This window comes from Myotis nattereri, assembly GCF_964212035.1.
Source record: "Myotis nattereri genome assembly, chromosome: 5".
Classification (NCBI taxonomy): Eukaryota; Metazoa; Chordata; class Mammalia; order Chiroptera; family Vespertilionidae; genus Myotis; species Myotis nattereri.
Genome location: NC_138080.1, coordinates 10668565 through 10683104, shown reverse-complemented (window position 1 = coordinate 10683104; position 14540 = coordinate 10668565). Strand labels below are relative to the sequence as shown.

The 14540-nt window shown below is 58.5% G+C and overlaps 1 protein-coding gene across 5 annotated transcripts; it reads right to left on the bottom strand.

Moving 5' to 3' along the window:
* Positions 1 to 110: 110 nt before the first annotated feature.
* Positions 111 to 14540, bottom strand: MAP2K7 (mitogen-activated protein kinase kinase 7). 5 transcript variants are annotated; one of them, XR_013996106.1, is made up of 17 exons: positions 14329 to 14540; positions 8509 to 8650; positions 8268 to 8334; positions 8045 to 8158; positions 7828 to 7947; positions 7566 to 7673; positions 7310 to 7489; positions 7128 to 7208; positions 6874 to 7016; positions 6273 to 6318; positions 6025 to 6155; positions 2389 to 2525; positions 2019 to 2309; positions 1259 to 1379; positions 999 to 1157; positions 719 to 869; positions 113 to 309 (listed from the first exon to the last, which is right to left on the bottom strand). XR_013996106.1 is itself a non-coding variant. In XM_081093296.1 (14 exons), the coding sequence occupies exons 1-13, from the start codon at positions 14450 to 14452 to the stop codon at positions 752 to 754; spliced, it is 1422 nt and encodes a 473-aa protein (XP_080949422.1). In that variant the 5' UTR covers positions 14453 to 14518; the 3' UTR covers positions 111 to 309; positions 719 to 751. The 5 variants fall into 5 exon arrangements, 4 of the variants coding, with proteins under 4 accessions (XP_080949422.1, XP_080949423.1, XP_080949424.1 ...); XM_081093296.1 differs by lacking the exons at positions 999 to 1157; positions 1259 to 1379; positions 2019 to 2309; positions 2389 to 2525 and adding an exon at positions 12491 to 12538 and having other exon boundaries at positions 111 to 309; positions 14329 to 14518; XM_081093297.1 differs by lacking the exons at positions 999 to 1157; positions 1259 to 1379; positions 2019 to 2309; positions 2389 to 2525 and having other exon boundaries at positions 111 to 309.

The following is a 14540-nucleotide window of genomic DNA, read 5'->3' as shown; positions in this document are numbered from 1 at the left end:
TACCTCTCCAGTCTGGGCCTCTGCCAGCCCAGAGCCCTCCCAAGTCCAGATACCAAGCCTTCGCTTCCTGCTCCACACCCCCAACCCTGCGCACAGCATACTTCAGAGCTCTGCATGTCAGACCAGATGTTTATTTAGAGTCCAGGTGGGAGGAGTGAGGGGGCGGGGTGCAGGGATCGTGGTCCCGTGGGGTCCGAGGTTGAAGGCTGCGGTCCAGACTGGTGAGTCTGCTCCGACATAAGTCTGGCGGGTGCGTCCCTGGACTCTGCTGGGGGTGCGCCATCCCTTGAAGGGGCGACCCATGCCACCCTAGGGAGAGGACACCAGGAAAGCTACCTCCCTCTCAGCTGATGATGGCTTCCCTCAGTCTGTGTGAGGGGGTGAGGATGGTGCCGTCAGACACAGAGCCCGCAGGCTATCAGGGGTGACCCACTGCCTGAGTTTGAATCCCAGCTCCACCAAATTTTGTGACCTTTGATAAATTACTTAACTTCAGAGAGTGCCTCACTTTTCTCTTCTCTAAAATGGGGATTTTAATAGTATCTACCAAAAGGTTTTTATGAGAATTAAATTAGCAAACATTCAGAAGGCTGCCTGGCACAGAGAGCTCTATGAAGAGTCATTATCATTACCTCCCTCCTCCAGCTCTCCTATGGGCCCTATGTTACACACACACACACACACACACACACACACACACACACACACACACACTTACCTGCCTCACTGGGGTCTCCTGGGCTGCGGATCGCTAGGCAAGGCTCTCGGGGGTGGGCTGGGAGATGGGGGCGCTGGAAGTGAGAGGCAGGCTCCGGAGCAGTAGGGGTTGCTGAACGCTGGCCCGGTGCAAGGGCGCCCCCTGGGGGCTGCTACGGGCATAACGGGGGCAGGTCTAAGGATGGTCAGGCTACGCAAGCTGGGAACGCAGTGACCCCGACCCCAAGGCACTGGAATATTCTGGGGGCGAAGCGAAGATCTGAGCGGGCCAAGCTTGGTACCTGAATGCGCGCACACGAGGCCGAGCCCGGCGACCAGCGCGGCGCCCAACAAGAAGGCGGCCACCACCAGCGCCACCAACGGTGCGGGCTCCAGGGCCACCGGGGCCGGCGCAGGAGGCTCAGGGCGTACGGCTATGCCGGGGACGCCCTTAGGTGGCCCTGTGGGGAGCACAACGCGGAGACTAGGCCCAGGCCCCAGAAGTCCTCCCACCCCAATTTTCCTGCCCCAGGGACCCCCCGCAGAGGACTTTCGCGCTCACTGAGGGGCGGCCGTGGCACCGTGACCACGATGGGCTGCGTCAGTGTGTGCAGGTGGGGGCCGTTGGCACCCAGACTCTCGCCGCCGCCACTGCTGGCGCACGCCTCTTCCTGAGGCAGACACTGCAGCGGGGTGGGGGTGGGGGTGGGGGGGAGAGGGAAGGGACAGGGATGTGAGGGCCCGGGATCCAGGAGCTCCTCCCCAGGGCTCCCGAGAGATCTCTTTGCAACCAGGAGTCCCACCACCAGATCCCTGCGAATCCGACCCCTTGGGGGTCCCCAAGCCCAGCCCATTAGATATACAAGCAGCCAGCCCCACAGCTCCCAGACTCCAAATTTCAGCCCCTCAAGGAAGTCACAGGACCCGGCTCTCTGAGCACCTAATCGTGGATTCTAACTTTAGGCACCCAGAGATTTGGCCCCTTAGTGCCTTTTATCCAACCACCCATCCTTGGAGGGACCGCAGAGGCCCACCCAAGGGGGTTCTGGTGCTATGGGCATGAAGGAATTCAGTGCCTACACTCCCTGTTCACTGAGGAACCCTTGTGCGGAGCCCCTGGGGCCCCTCAAGGCCCCTGTGCCTGGCCTGGGAGAGACCCAGTACCTACCCCCAGCTCCAAAGGACCCGTGCCCCAGGCTCCAAAGCGCCCTGACCCCAAGATTCCCCAAACCCAAGGGGCTCCTCCTTCCAATGCTGGAGGTGATCCTGCCCACCCCACACCGGCCTCAGGAGCCCAGACTCCCTGTTCTGCGCCCGCACACCGGCGACTGGGGCGGCAGCGTCAGAGGGTCAGGAGTCCGGTGGGCTCCCCGGAGGCGGCAGCGGCTCAGCTGGCAGTGCAAGAACTGCACAGAGGCATTGAAGACCGGGCGCAGACGGAAGCTGAAGCGGGCGGCCCCAGGGCGTGGTGGCGGGAAGGTGACCGAGGAATCGGCGGGGCAGCCCCCTCGCAGTAGCGCCAGGGTGGGTCCTGGGGCCGGACGTGAGGAGGGCGTCACCCAGCAGCGGTGCAGGGCCAGGCTCCAGCGCGGGGAGGACCGGGCCAGGGCCGCCTGGGGGTGGAGTGTCGCCTTCAGGATCCAGCTGCGCCCACCTGCCCGCCGGCCCGGCTTGCCCCATGTCTGTCCGCACCTGCACGAACACGCGGCTGTCCGCTGGGACCTCGAGCGGCCCTGCGCGGCGGTGGAACGCGTCCTGTGCGTCTGACAGCTCTAGACTGAAAACGGGTCGACGCAGCCACGACCCGGGCGCCACTGGAAAGGGGGGCGCTGGCGGGGCAGAAAGGGTGGCACAGAGGGAGTGTGGGCTCCCCCTTAGGCCCTCAAGCAAATGATTCAATCTCCTAGCCTCCTCTGGAAAATGTGGCGTGAATTCACTCACGCTAGGCTAATCGTTCAGGCACGTGGGACACCAGCTATGATGTATTCCCTGGAGACCCATGGGGCATCACAGCCCAGCAGCGAGGCTGTGCACAAAGCTGTGTGCCCCTGGTTGAGGGACTCCCCTTCCTGGCTTTGCTTTCCTTCCCCACATGAGCGAGGGAATTCCAGACTGGAAAGGGGCTGAGGAGCCCAGGAGCTGCAGCAGGGCCAGGAGTGTGGGGCCCCCACCCTTCCCTTTCTAAGAGGAGACAGGTGCTGTCATCAAAGGAAAGGGGGAAAGGAAAGAGGGGTGCTCTCCCAGAGCCCTTCTGGCACAGCCCAAGCCCAGCCAGGCCACCAGGCTTTCCGTTTGTCCAGACTCCTCTCAGGTTGAGGGCATCGCAGTAAAGGTAGAGGCACCAGGAACACCAACAGGGGTCTCCTAATCAGTGAGGACATGCACATGCAGTGCATACATGTCTGCTTCATGATGGCCCACATACACATTCCCTAAAAGTATCTGCCCAGACCCCTCCCCTCCCACAGTACTTGGCCTCACGTGGCTGCTGGGAACTTTGAAGTTGGGGACCCCAGAGAACCTGGAAATGGGGGACAGGGGTAGACCCCACTGCCCACCCACACATTTCCCAAGGCAATATAGATGGAGGTTCAGAAAGGGTGGCGGAGGAATGGGAGCATGAAGGCATATATATTTCCCAATCCCTACATACCAGGTGGCCCGCTGGGCAAGGTGGAGATCCCTGGGAGCAGGGCCAGCAGTAGGACCATGGTACCCAGCATGCTGGACTGGCTGCGGTAAGTGTGTGGGGGCCAGAGGCAGAGGCACCAGTCCAGGCAGCACCCAGGCCCAGCAGGTAATCAGGTGTCCCTGTCCTTGGCTGGGCAGCCACTCCGGGAAGCAAAGAGCGGGGGTGGCAGACTGACGGGCTGACACCAGAGCCCTTCCCCAAGGCCTGCCAGGGATTAAGAGCTCTTCTCCAGCAGGAGCTCTGGCTATTGGGGGTCGGGTGTCCCTCCATACTGCCTGCTTGATGTTGGGCAAATCACTACAAAGACCACCTTCCCAGCTACAGCCCTGCCTCAGTTTCCCTTTTGATGCAGAGACCTTATCCACCAGAATTCACCACTTCCCAGCCCTCCAACCACAAGGTCAGGGCTTACAGACCCTTCCCACATCTCATGCCATATCCTGCCAAGGCTCAGGTCACACCACAGACTCAGTGGAAGAAAAGGGAGGGGTTTTATTCTCAAGCATCTAAGGATTTACAAACAAGGGTGTTTCATTTTAAAAAGGGAAGGGGCAATACTGGTGGCCTGAGAAGGGGTCATGGGCTGGTGGGCTGGGCCAAGTCGCCCCAGGCTCCTGCCTGCCCACTCAACCCTCTGCCTGGTCCAGAAGGACGGCTGGTGACTGGAGATAGAGGGAGGAAACAGGGAGAGGCGGGTGGGGGGAGGAGAGGCTCCCTCAGGGCTCCCACTTAACACTGAAGGGGAGGGACAGGCAGACACACACTCATAAACAAAATTAAGTTAAATAAAATAAACCGGGCAGCCGGCCTCTGACCTTTGCTGGCCCTGGAACGAGCCACTTGACCTTCTGGTTATGGGCAAAAGCCCCCGTGCCTGGGACCCCCCCGAGGGTGGAGCCAGGCCTATTGCCCACCTACCTCTACCTTGCCCCATCCAGTCACAAGGGGGATTTGGGCAAGAAAGGTGGTCACCCCAACCCCCTGGGGGGAGCAGAGAGAAGACAAAGAGTACTTTTTAAACATGCGGCCTTTTGTGACTATGTTAAGAGTAACAAGAGTCAATAGGATAGAGAGAGGTTACAGTGATGCCTATGCTGAGTCTACATTGCTCCAGCTACATCCAGGGAGTTCATCACCTTTGGCGTTGGTTGGTTGGTGTGTGTGTTTGTCCACTGATTTGCATGCATCACCAACAAAAAAAGAAACACCCCCCTTCCTGCTCTGACTGCTGCTGAGGGGTGTGGGGGGGGGAGAGGGGCCCCATGGCCTATCCTCAAGGTGGGCTGGGGACTGGCCAGCTCTGGGGAAGTTGAGGGATGCTCAGGGGCACTGTGAGGGCATGACTGCCTTCACACCCCCAGCCCAGCCCTAGGCCCGCTCCACTTCTGTCCCTATCACACATCCTCGAACCCCCACATCCATTCCCTATACACACAATCCCTGCCTCCTTGGGCCTTATGACCCCCACTACTGTCATTCACTCCCTTCTCCTGCCATAGCAGCATTTACTGCCTCCCACCATGCCCCATACCCACCTTCCCTGAAGGCCACCCTGTGTGGCCACAGCCCTGTGGGCTCCTCCACACAGCCTGGGGTCCTCAATTCACCCCAAGCTGTGGCCAGTCTCCAGCCCCAAGGGAGGAGTCCCACCCCCAGCCCCCACCTTTGGGAATAGTCTCTCCAGAACAGGCTGACAAGGCACAGTGGCCCAGGCCCCTACCTGGCTCCAACCCCCCAATGCCCACAGGAGGTTGAGGGCTATACCACAGCAGCTAAACATGACTTTGGTAAAAGTTTCTGAAGGTACTGACCAATCCCATGAGAACAAGCTCTTCTTCCTCCCCCATCCCCCAAACACCCCACCGAGTACAATAAAATACAATAAGTTCCAAAAAGGACCCCCTGAGATCAAGAGAGAGAGAGAGAGAGAGAGAGAGAGAGAGAGAGAGAGAGAGAGAGAGAGAGAGAGAGAGAGAGAGCCGCGCACACAAGCGCCAGAGCCCCCACAGCCTGGTCAGCTGCAGTTATAATGCCCAGCCTGCCTTCCTGGGACGAGGATGCCAGCCAAAGGACTCACTGCTCACCACAGACCTAAGTGGACCGAGGAGTCCTGCTGTGGGTAACAGAGCCTGGGCTTGGGCCAGGAGAGAGGCAGATACAGGAAGGGAGACAGGGAAAACCAGAGAGGCATCAAGGGAGGTGACAGAGGCAGGTAGAGACAGGGAGCATGTGTACTACAAAGGTGGAAGGGACAGCATGGGGAGGATACAAGAAGGGTGACTCTCTCCTGGCCCCTGGTGGCCACCCCAGCCCAGGGGTTACAACTGAATAAATAGCGAGTCTGCTCATGGCCTGCTGCTGTCTTCTGTTCACAGTGTCTGCTGGGGGGACTTGTACAGCCGGCTGACCCCAGGACTGGAAGGGCTAGGGCCTGGTGGGCCCATCTGTCCATGGCAGCTGGGTAGGGAGTCAGGGTTGGGTTGGCATCCCCTACTTTCTGTCCTCAGCCCTCGGCGGCCATCCAGTTCCCAGGTCTCCCGTGGTGGGCAGCTGGGTGGCTGAGTAGGGAAGAGGGGACCTGTGGCCACTTCTCTGGCCCCCCCCCCGAGTGGGGCTGGCCACCGCCACGCAGCTACCTGAAGAAGGGCAGGTGGTGTTGGCTTGGGACTCCACTAGTCCTCGGTGACTCGGTCTTCGCCATGACATCCTTGAACCAGGACGCCACGTCCACCTCCAGCGTCTCGTAATGCTTAATGAAGCTGTGTTCCTGCAGGGCCGGAGGGGGGAGCTTAGAACATGGGCAGCTGCTGGCCTCACCCAGGCCCTGGGTGTCCAGACGAGTAGGCGGTAGGGTGTGTGGGTAGGGAGGGCCTCAGGTACTCACAAGTAGCTTATTATACTTTGGTCTCTTCCTGTGATCTTTAGTAAGGCTGGAGGAAGAAGGGAGGAAAGGGAAGTGAGAGCCTGGAGGGGCTCCGCTGGTATACCTGCTCAGCCAGCGGTCTGCAAAACCTGTGGGGAAGAGCTACTGCATCTTCCCTGCCCTGTGTCACCAACTGGGATACCTCAGAGGACGCAAGGCCTGCACCCACGTAGGACAGGGGCCTGAACCATGTTGTAAGGCGCCAGTAGGAGGGGTTTTCCTGAGGGAGAATCCAACATAAACATCCTGCCTGCATAATTCTGCTTGTTGGTGCAGGATGCTCATAGCCCTCTCCCCTCTGCTTGTTTAAAACTTCCTGAGGTGAAGCCCCAGGCCACCCAGCCAAATGCCCTGGGGCCAGCTGTCACCTCCGGCCCAGTCCAAACCCAAGTCATGGCTCCAAGGCTCTGACTCCTCCCTGAGCCCCTTCTGACACACAGCTGTCCCACCCCCATGAGGGCAGGCTTTCCATCCTCCCACCCCAAACGTCCCTGGCTGCCTTGAGCTTGGGGCCACACCTGATCTGCCCCCCTCCTGGAATACCTGGGTAGGGGCTCCTCACCAGTCTTTGACGAATGACTGAAAGTCCCCCGAGAAGTCCATGTGACTGGGCAGGAGCGGGGGCTCTTCCTGCAGGACCTTGGTGAGGACCTCAAAGTCCGTCTTACAGTTCTTGTAGGGAAACTGTCCTGTTGCCAGTTCCACCTGAGAAGACATGGGCTGGAGTGGTTGAAAACAGACCCCTGTCCTCCTGCTGTCCTCCCATACCCCAGAAATGGGTCACCCCAGCCCTCAGGAGGAGGGGCCCCAACTCACCAGAGAGATACCCAGGCTCCACACGTCAGCCCGGATATCATAGTCTGGCTTTGTGGGGTCCGGGGGGTCAATGCGCTCAGGCTGTAGGGAAGAGGTGGGGGAAGAGTAGACAGGGAAAGGGGAGAATGGACCCTTGTGGCTGGAGCAGGCTCACTGCCCAGGCCACCCGGGCCCCCACTTACTGCCATGTAGGCAGCGCAGCCAGCGCTCCGTGTTTTGGCCTTGGAGTCGACAAGGCGGCCACTGATGCCGAAGTCGCAGAGCTTGATCTGGCCCCGCTCGTCCAGCAGGATGTTGGAGGGTTTGACGTCCCGGTGGATCACACCATGCTTCTCCTTCAGGTAGTAGAGTGCCTTCACAATCTGCGAGGAAAGAGGAGCACTGTGACTGGCAGGGGGGAGATGGGCCTGGGCCTTTTGCCCCAGCCTGGCCACTCACCGCTACCGTCATCTTGCCCAGGATCCGCTCAGGGATGGGACCCTGCATCCGCTTCTTCAGCTTCTCAGCACAGGTGCCCATGAGCTCCATGGCAATGAAGACATCCGTCTGCAAGGGCAGCAGGCATGGCTTGGGGGCGGCCGTACCCTCTTGCCCACCCCAATCAGGGAAAGAAAAGAGGGGCTGGGAGGCACACTCAGAGAGCGGCAAGAGAGACTCAAGGGAGTGGGCAGAAAAGAAGGGGCTAGGCGGTCAGGCTCACATTGGTGATGAAGGTCCCGAAGCACTGCACGATGTAGGGGCAGTCATGACTCTTGAGTACCACATCCAGGTCCATGAGGATCCGCTTATTCTCTTCCTTGTTCCCCGAGCGTCGCATTTGCTGCACAGGATAGTGCGGGGAGGAGAGGAGAGGAGAGGAGATCCTTAGCACCAGAGCTGAGAGGCATGGGACACACCTGGGCGGGGCAGGTGCTCACCTTGACAGCGATAACGTGGCCTGTCTTCCGGAAGCGCATCTTCCATACCTGGCCGCAAGTGCCACTGCCCATCTCCCCCAGATTCTCCAGGTCATTGATTTCGGCCTGGTAGCGCTGGTGAAGAGAATCAGGACTGAGGATCTGCACGGCCTCTGCCCTATCATGTAGACCCAGCCCCCCTGTGTCCTCCCCCACCGCCCAGGGGCTGGGGGAAGGGTAGTACCTGGCCCCCAATAGTCAGGTAGCCTGTCTGCTTCATGATTTCCTGCAGCTTCTGGTCAATCTCGATACTGGAGGAACAGGGTGAGGGTGTGAGTGGAGGGGGGTCCTGACCAACCTGAGACCACCCCAGCTCCCAACACACAGGCGTTTCCCACATATTTCACCACCTCCTCCCTGGGGCTAGCCCAGCAGCCCTCCAAGCTGACCTCCCAAAGGTCAGGGGCCCCATTCTGAAGGCTCACCTCTCCATGCTCCGGGGTATGAACAAGGTGGATGGGAGCCCCAGCATGTGACGGGGCCGGGCAGGGGGCGTGGGTTGCTGCGGGGAACTCTCAGAAGATGGTGAACGGCTACCGCCATCGTTGGCCAGTGGGAGCTGGAGGGCTGGGAGGAGGGGGGGGTGAGAGGCAGGGGCATGGAGAGGGTTGGCATGCAGCTGGTCCCACCTCCAATGCTGGCATCTGGGGGCTAGGGACAATGATTTCCCCTCCCAGGAATCCTCACATAGGCTAGCACAGCTGCCTGACCTGCTGGGTGGGAGGAGCTGGCGCCTCACCCGTGGAACCACTTTCAGGGTACCTCTCCCATCTCCCTCCCCTGGAAGGAGATGGAGAGGGCTGGCTGGGAATCGTGGTCCCCAGAGGCCAACGGTTCATCCCCAAGTCAATGCTGTCAGAAAAATGAGTCCTGGAGGCTGATGGCATCCCTCAGACAGGCGTCCTGCCTGGCATGTCCCTTTCCTCCCCACGTCTACCCAGGAAGCAGGCCCAGGGCCACAGCACCCATGCTCAGGACCATGTTCAGAAGGACTGCCAGCCAGGATCAGCCTGCGCTCTGGTCCTGTGGGCTGCAATGAACTTGGTCTAACAAGAGTGAGGCAGACCATGCTGGGGAGACAGTGGGCGAGGGACCCAGGGTTCCCCCACCCCGTGTTCTGTTCCAGAGTAAGGAAAAGCCACCCTCTGGCCAGCAGGCTCATCTGTGAGCCTCCCAGCCTGGCTTGCACAGCTGGGGCCAACAGGGACAGTGGCAGGGGCAGGACCCCAGCTGGGCCTGTGTCCTGCTGATGAGGGGTTCCGGCTGGCACAGCCCCTACAGGACTGGTGGGATTTGGAGGGGGTGCTAGGCCAGGCAGGGGTTTGGTTCTTTCCAGCAGCCTGCATGCAGATGGCTTTGAACATGCTGCAGGCAGGCAGGCAGTGGACAGGCAGCGGACAGCCCAGGACAGCGTTAGGGGATGGGAGGGCAGGAGACAGACGGGAGCCAAGACTGGAGCCCAGCTACCCAAGAGTTGGGGTGCTGCAGAGACAGGCCAGAGAGGGGCCTGGACAGGAGAGTAGGTTCGCTGAGGGGGTGGGAGCCTCCCCTGGCTGGGTTGGCAACAGGTTGGAGGAGCAGAGGCTGTTTTGTGGCCCCCAGAAGAGACACACAATCCTCCATTGAACCCTTATACCTGAGAGGCCCTGGCACTCTGGAAGGGGCTCCTTGGCTTGGGAGGGCACTGGCTACAAGCATCCTCCCAGGTTCACCTTCCCATGGGATCTGCTTCCAGCTGATGTCCCTCGTCTCTCCACACCTCCTACTGAAGCCCACTTTTTCTTCCCACAGTTCTGTGAGCATCTAGTAACCCGGGCCCAGTGACCAATGGATATGTTTGAGTTGCTGGTGTCTGAGCACTTTCCTTGCCCTGTTGACCCAGGACCCTGCTGTGAGGGAGCCAGAGTGAGGGAACAAGTATGTGACCCTGGCCTGCAGTTCTAGAAGGGGTACAGGTCCTGCTAGGCCCCGGCAGGAATAGAGATAGAGTTCTGGAGACTCCGGAGACAGAGTCAAGCCCAGAACCCTCGACTTCCATGCCCCCCATCCTGCCCCAGCTTTGTAGCATCCTTATACCTCTGCTCTGCCATGGCCTGAACCAGGGTCGTAAGCCTTCCCTCTATGGCTCAACAACCTCGCTTTGCACTCCCCCTGCACATGGAGTCTCCCGAGACAGTGTCAGGTTTTCAACCCCGGAGAAGTACCTGGATCCTTTTTCTGCCCTGCACTGTCAGCTCTCTGCGGAGAGGACCACATCTCTGCCCTCTCCACTTTTTTGGTGCCCCATGAGTCCCCTCCCTCACACAGGCCACTGGGTCTCTGAGCTGCCCCAGAGCCTCAGGAAACAGGCTTCCACCAGCCCTGCAAACGGAAGCACAGGAGGACCTGAAGTGGTGGTGGGAGGGGAGCTACATAAAGTCCCAGAGTGGCCAGTGAGCTCGGAGTGGTGCTGAGCCATGAAGCAGGTCCGGAGGACAGAGGGAGATCATGAAAGTGAGAGAGAGAGAGAGAGAGAGAGAGAGAGAAAGTGAGAGACATGAATGAATTAGAGAGAATAAGAGACCATGGGGGCATGCGGCTGTCAGGAATCATAGATGTACCAGGCTGTCAGCCAGTGCTCACGCACGCGCGTGTACACACACACACACACACACACACACACGGCATGGCACAAACCCACACACACATGCAGACAAGCAGACAATGCAACAGAGACTCCAACACACACACACACACACACACACACGAGGTGGTACACATACAACTGCCTAACCTAGTCCCACTTACTCACAAGGGCCAACAGGACAGGCCGCCAGCCTGGTCTCTCACCCACACCCACACCCACACCCACACCGGGCGTGTGCTATCCACATCCAGTCCCAGACCCACTGGCACCTACACTAAGGCCTTGGCAGAGCCATTCTACCTCCATTTGGCTGCTCCCCCCACCTCCCACAAGACTTTGTTTCCAGAACAAATCATTTTACAGTCTCCCCAAGTGACGGGCAGTTGGAACCATGCACAAGACACCAAAAATAATGGACAGCTCGCCACCAAGGTATAACCTGAGGCTCTCCATGTATTTTCATTGAGTAAAATAGAAGTGGTTTTGTTTATCATCATGTATCCAGGAACAGAGAAATCCTCCATGACATGGTGGGGCTTGTCATCTATAATCCTGTGCTGGTGGAACTTACTTTTCTGATCATTTAAAAAAAAAAAATTGTTATTGCCCTAACTGGTTTGGCTCAGTGGATGGAGTGTCAGCCTGCGGACTGAAGGGTCTCGGGTTCGATTCTGGTCAAGGGCATGTACCTTGGTTTCGGGCACATCCCCAGTAGGAGGTGTGCAGGAGGCAGCTGATCGATGTTTCTCTCTCATCGATGTTTCTAACTCTCTATCCCTCTCCTTCCTCTCTGTAAAAAATCAATAAAATATATTTAAAAATTTGTTAATTTTAGAGAGAAAGGGAGGGAGAGGGAGAGGAACATTTATGTGAGAGCACATCGATCAGCTGCTTCCTGCATGCTCTCTACCAGGATGCAGTCCACAACTCAGGCATGTGCCCTTGACTAGGAATGGAACCAGCAACCTCCTGGTGCATGGGACGATGCCCAACCAGCTGAGCCACACCTGCCAGGGCGAGCATGCTTTGAACTTATAATACAGGTGTGTGTTTTTTAATTGTTAAAAAAATCCTACCTTTTCCAGAGGCTTTCCTCAACCACCCTGCTGCAGAACCCTCCTCCCTACTCTACTCTGCCTTTTCTCCACGGTTCATAGCTTTCTCCTGCTCTCCCTAAGAGTTTGCTCATTGTTCATACTCCACCCCATCTCTAGTGGAGTATCAGCTGCACAAGGAGAGGGACTTGGTCCATTTTATTAACTGCTGTGCTCCTGGAACCTAGAAGAGACATAGCACACAGGGGCCAAAACATGTTCCCTGAATTGTTGAAGTAGATACATAGGCACAGCTGACCCATTGGTCTCACTTCCTCTCCTTTTCACTGATACACACACACTTGCACACACACGTGTGACTCCCTCACAAGTGATATACTTCGTCGGTGAGGGAGCCCAGTTCCTCCCCAGGGAGTTCAAACCTGCCTCTGAGAGAAAGGGAAGTGGGGGAGGCAGGTGAGAGAACACATAGGAAGGGGTGGAATGGGCCTGATGTGGATCTCATGGAGGGAGGAGGACTGAGAATGAGAGAGTTCAAGAAGGTGTGTGCTAGTATGTGCGTGCACACACACACATGTACACACACACACACACGCACACACACACGTACACACACACGCGCACACACACACGGCATGGGGGGATGAGGGACGGGATTCTGCAGCTGGGGCAGCAGTTAAGTCAATGGTGCAGATGTCCAAGCAGCGATGATAAAAAGGCTGGTACCTGCTCGTTGGGACGGGGCAGGAGCAGGGCTTAGAGTGATCACAATAACTGGATGGGGAGAAGGAAGAAAAAAAAACACGACGATAAATCACAACAGAAACAACCGATTTGTCCAAAAGAAAAGAAATCAAATCATAATGAGGAGGAGGGGGAGGTGCAAGGCACCAAACTGCAGAGATGGGTGGAAACTGACAGATGGGCGGACTGGAAGGATGGGATGGAGCTGACACAGACACAGATGCCTAGAGTGAGGCTCCTCAAGGGCCTGCCCGCCTTGGGCCTCGCTGTGCGTCATTCTGCAACTGGATAGCCACCCCCATAAGGCACCTCAGGCCCCATACCCAACTCTGTCTTGTTCATGCTGAGGGGTCGGAGGGGGGGGTGGGGGAGGGGACCGTGCAGCACTGCAGAGCCCAGCATGGACCCTCCAGTCCTGGCTGGGCTTCCTGCCCCACGCCAGGAGTGTCTAATGCCAGCATGGCCGCTTCAAGGCTTTCTCTGGGCCCCCAGGAGACTTTCTCATGGAGGAACCCAAGCTGACCCAGGAAGGGAGGGATGGGGAGTGGGCCCTACACAGGGACTGGGGTGGGTTTCAGGCTGTGAAGGTCAGGCTGGGTGAGTAGCGGGTAGCTGGGAGTACCCGGATATAGGGTGTCTTCCTCTTTCTGTCAGGATGATGACATGGGAGCTACATAAGCTACAAGGGTCATATCAGAGAGGACATTAAAGACGACAAGAAAGACACAGAAAGCGTTGTGGGGTGCTGTTCATTAGGTCTGTGTGAAGAGGGAAATCTGATGCCCTCCAGCTGCGAGAGGATTTGAGGAGGGGTTCTGTGGGACATAACAAGACTAAATGTAACCATGGTGATCCCAGGGCAGGTGGGGGTATTAGAGGGACAACTCTTGATTCCAGATGACAAGATGCCAGGAAGGTAGGCACTGAGATGGTGGGATCAGAGTAGAGGTATATGAGTGCTGGGATGCTAGATATGACCACACTGGCCTCAGGTGTCCCCAGGCCACGTCAGTATTGGTGTGTGGGGAAGAAGTCATTGAGCCCAAATGACGAAGTCCTCAGACTGGAGGCTGGGTGTGTATTTTGGGGGCTAGACACAGTCACCAAGATGGTGGTAGTGAAACTGGTCAGAGGAGTATGCAGGGGCCTGGTGTATGTGTATAGTGTGGAAGGGGGCTGCTGAGCCCAATGACAAAGTCCGACTGGGGAGAAGGGATCCCCAGTCACAGGGAGGGAGTGGGAGAACCATCAGGTCAGAGGAAAAAGGGGGGTTATCTGTGATCAAGTGACCTCAGGTGTCCCCAGGCCAGGTGTGAGTATGTGAGTGGATCACCCCTTTAAGCTGATGACAAGGACCCAGGAGTGGCGTGGGGGTAGGGTTCTCTGAACAGTCACTGAGATGGAGGGAGTGGAACCATCTGGTCAGAAGGGACGAGTGCGAGTTTGCTGGGGACCTGGATGTCGTCACAGTCGCATGGGGTAGAGGAAGCACGGCTCTCAGCAGGTGACAGAGGCTCCGCAGATCACGGTGATGGGGGCAGGTCATCCGGTGGGGTAACATCACCTGGAGCCGGGTACCTAGCCTCTCAGGCCCCATAGAGGTGCATTCCCCAGGCTCGGGGAGGACCGTCCGGGAGCCCGCCAGCCCCTAGGCGCGGGGTCACCGTGACCCGCTCCACGCGAGCAGACAGCTGGCGGAGGCAGTGAGGAGAAGCGAGCGCGCTTCGGAAAGAGGAGGCGGGGCCTAGAGACGTGGGCGGGGCCTCCCGCAGAGCGCGCCCCGCCCCCGCCCGCCCCCTCCCCCACGCCGCCGTGCTTACTGGGCCTGGGCCGCTGGGGGCTGATATCCAGGTTGAGGTCGATCCTCCGACGGGCCTCGCGGTTCTCCTGCTTCAGTTTTGCTTCCAGGCGGGACAACTTCTGCTCCAGGGAGGACGCCGCCATCTTCCCCGCCGCCGCCGCCGCGCACCGCCGGCCGCCCGGCCGCCCGACAGCCCGGCAGACAAACACCGCACTGCGCCTGCGTCTGGGT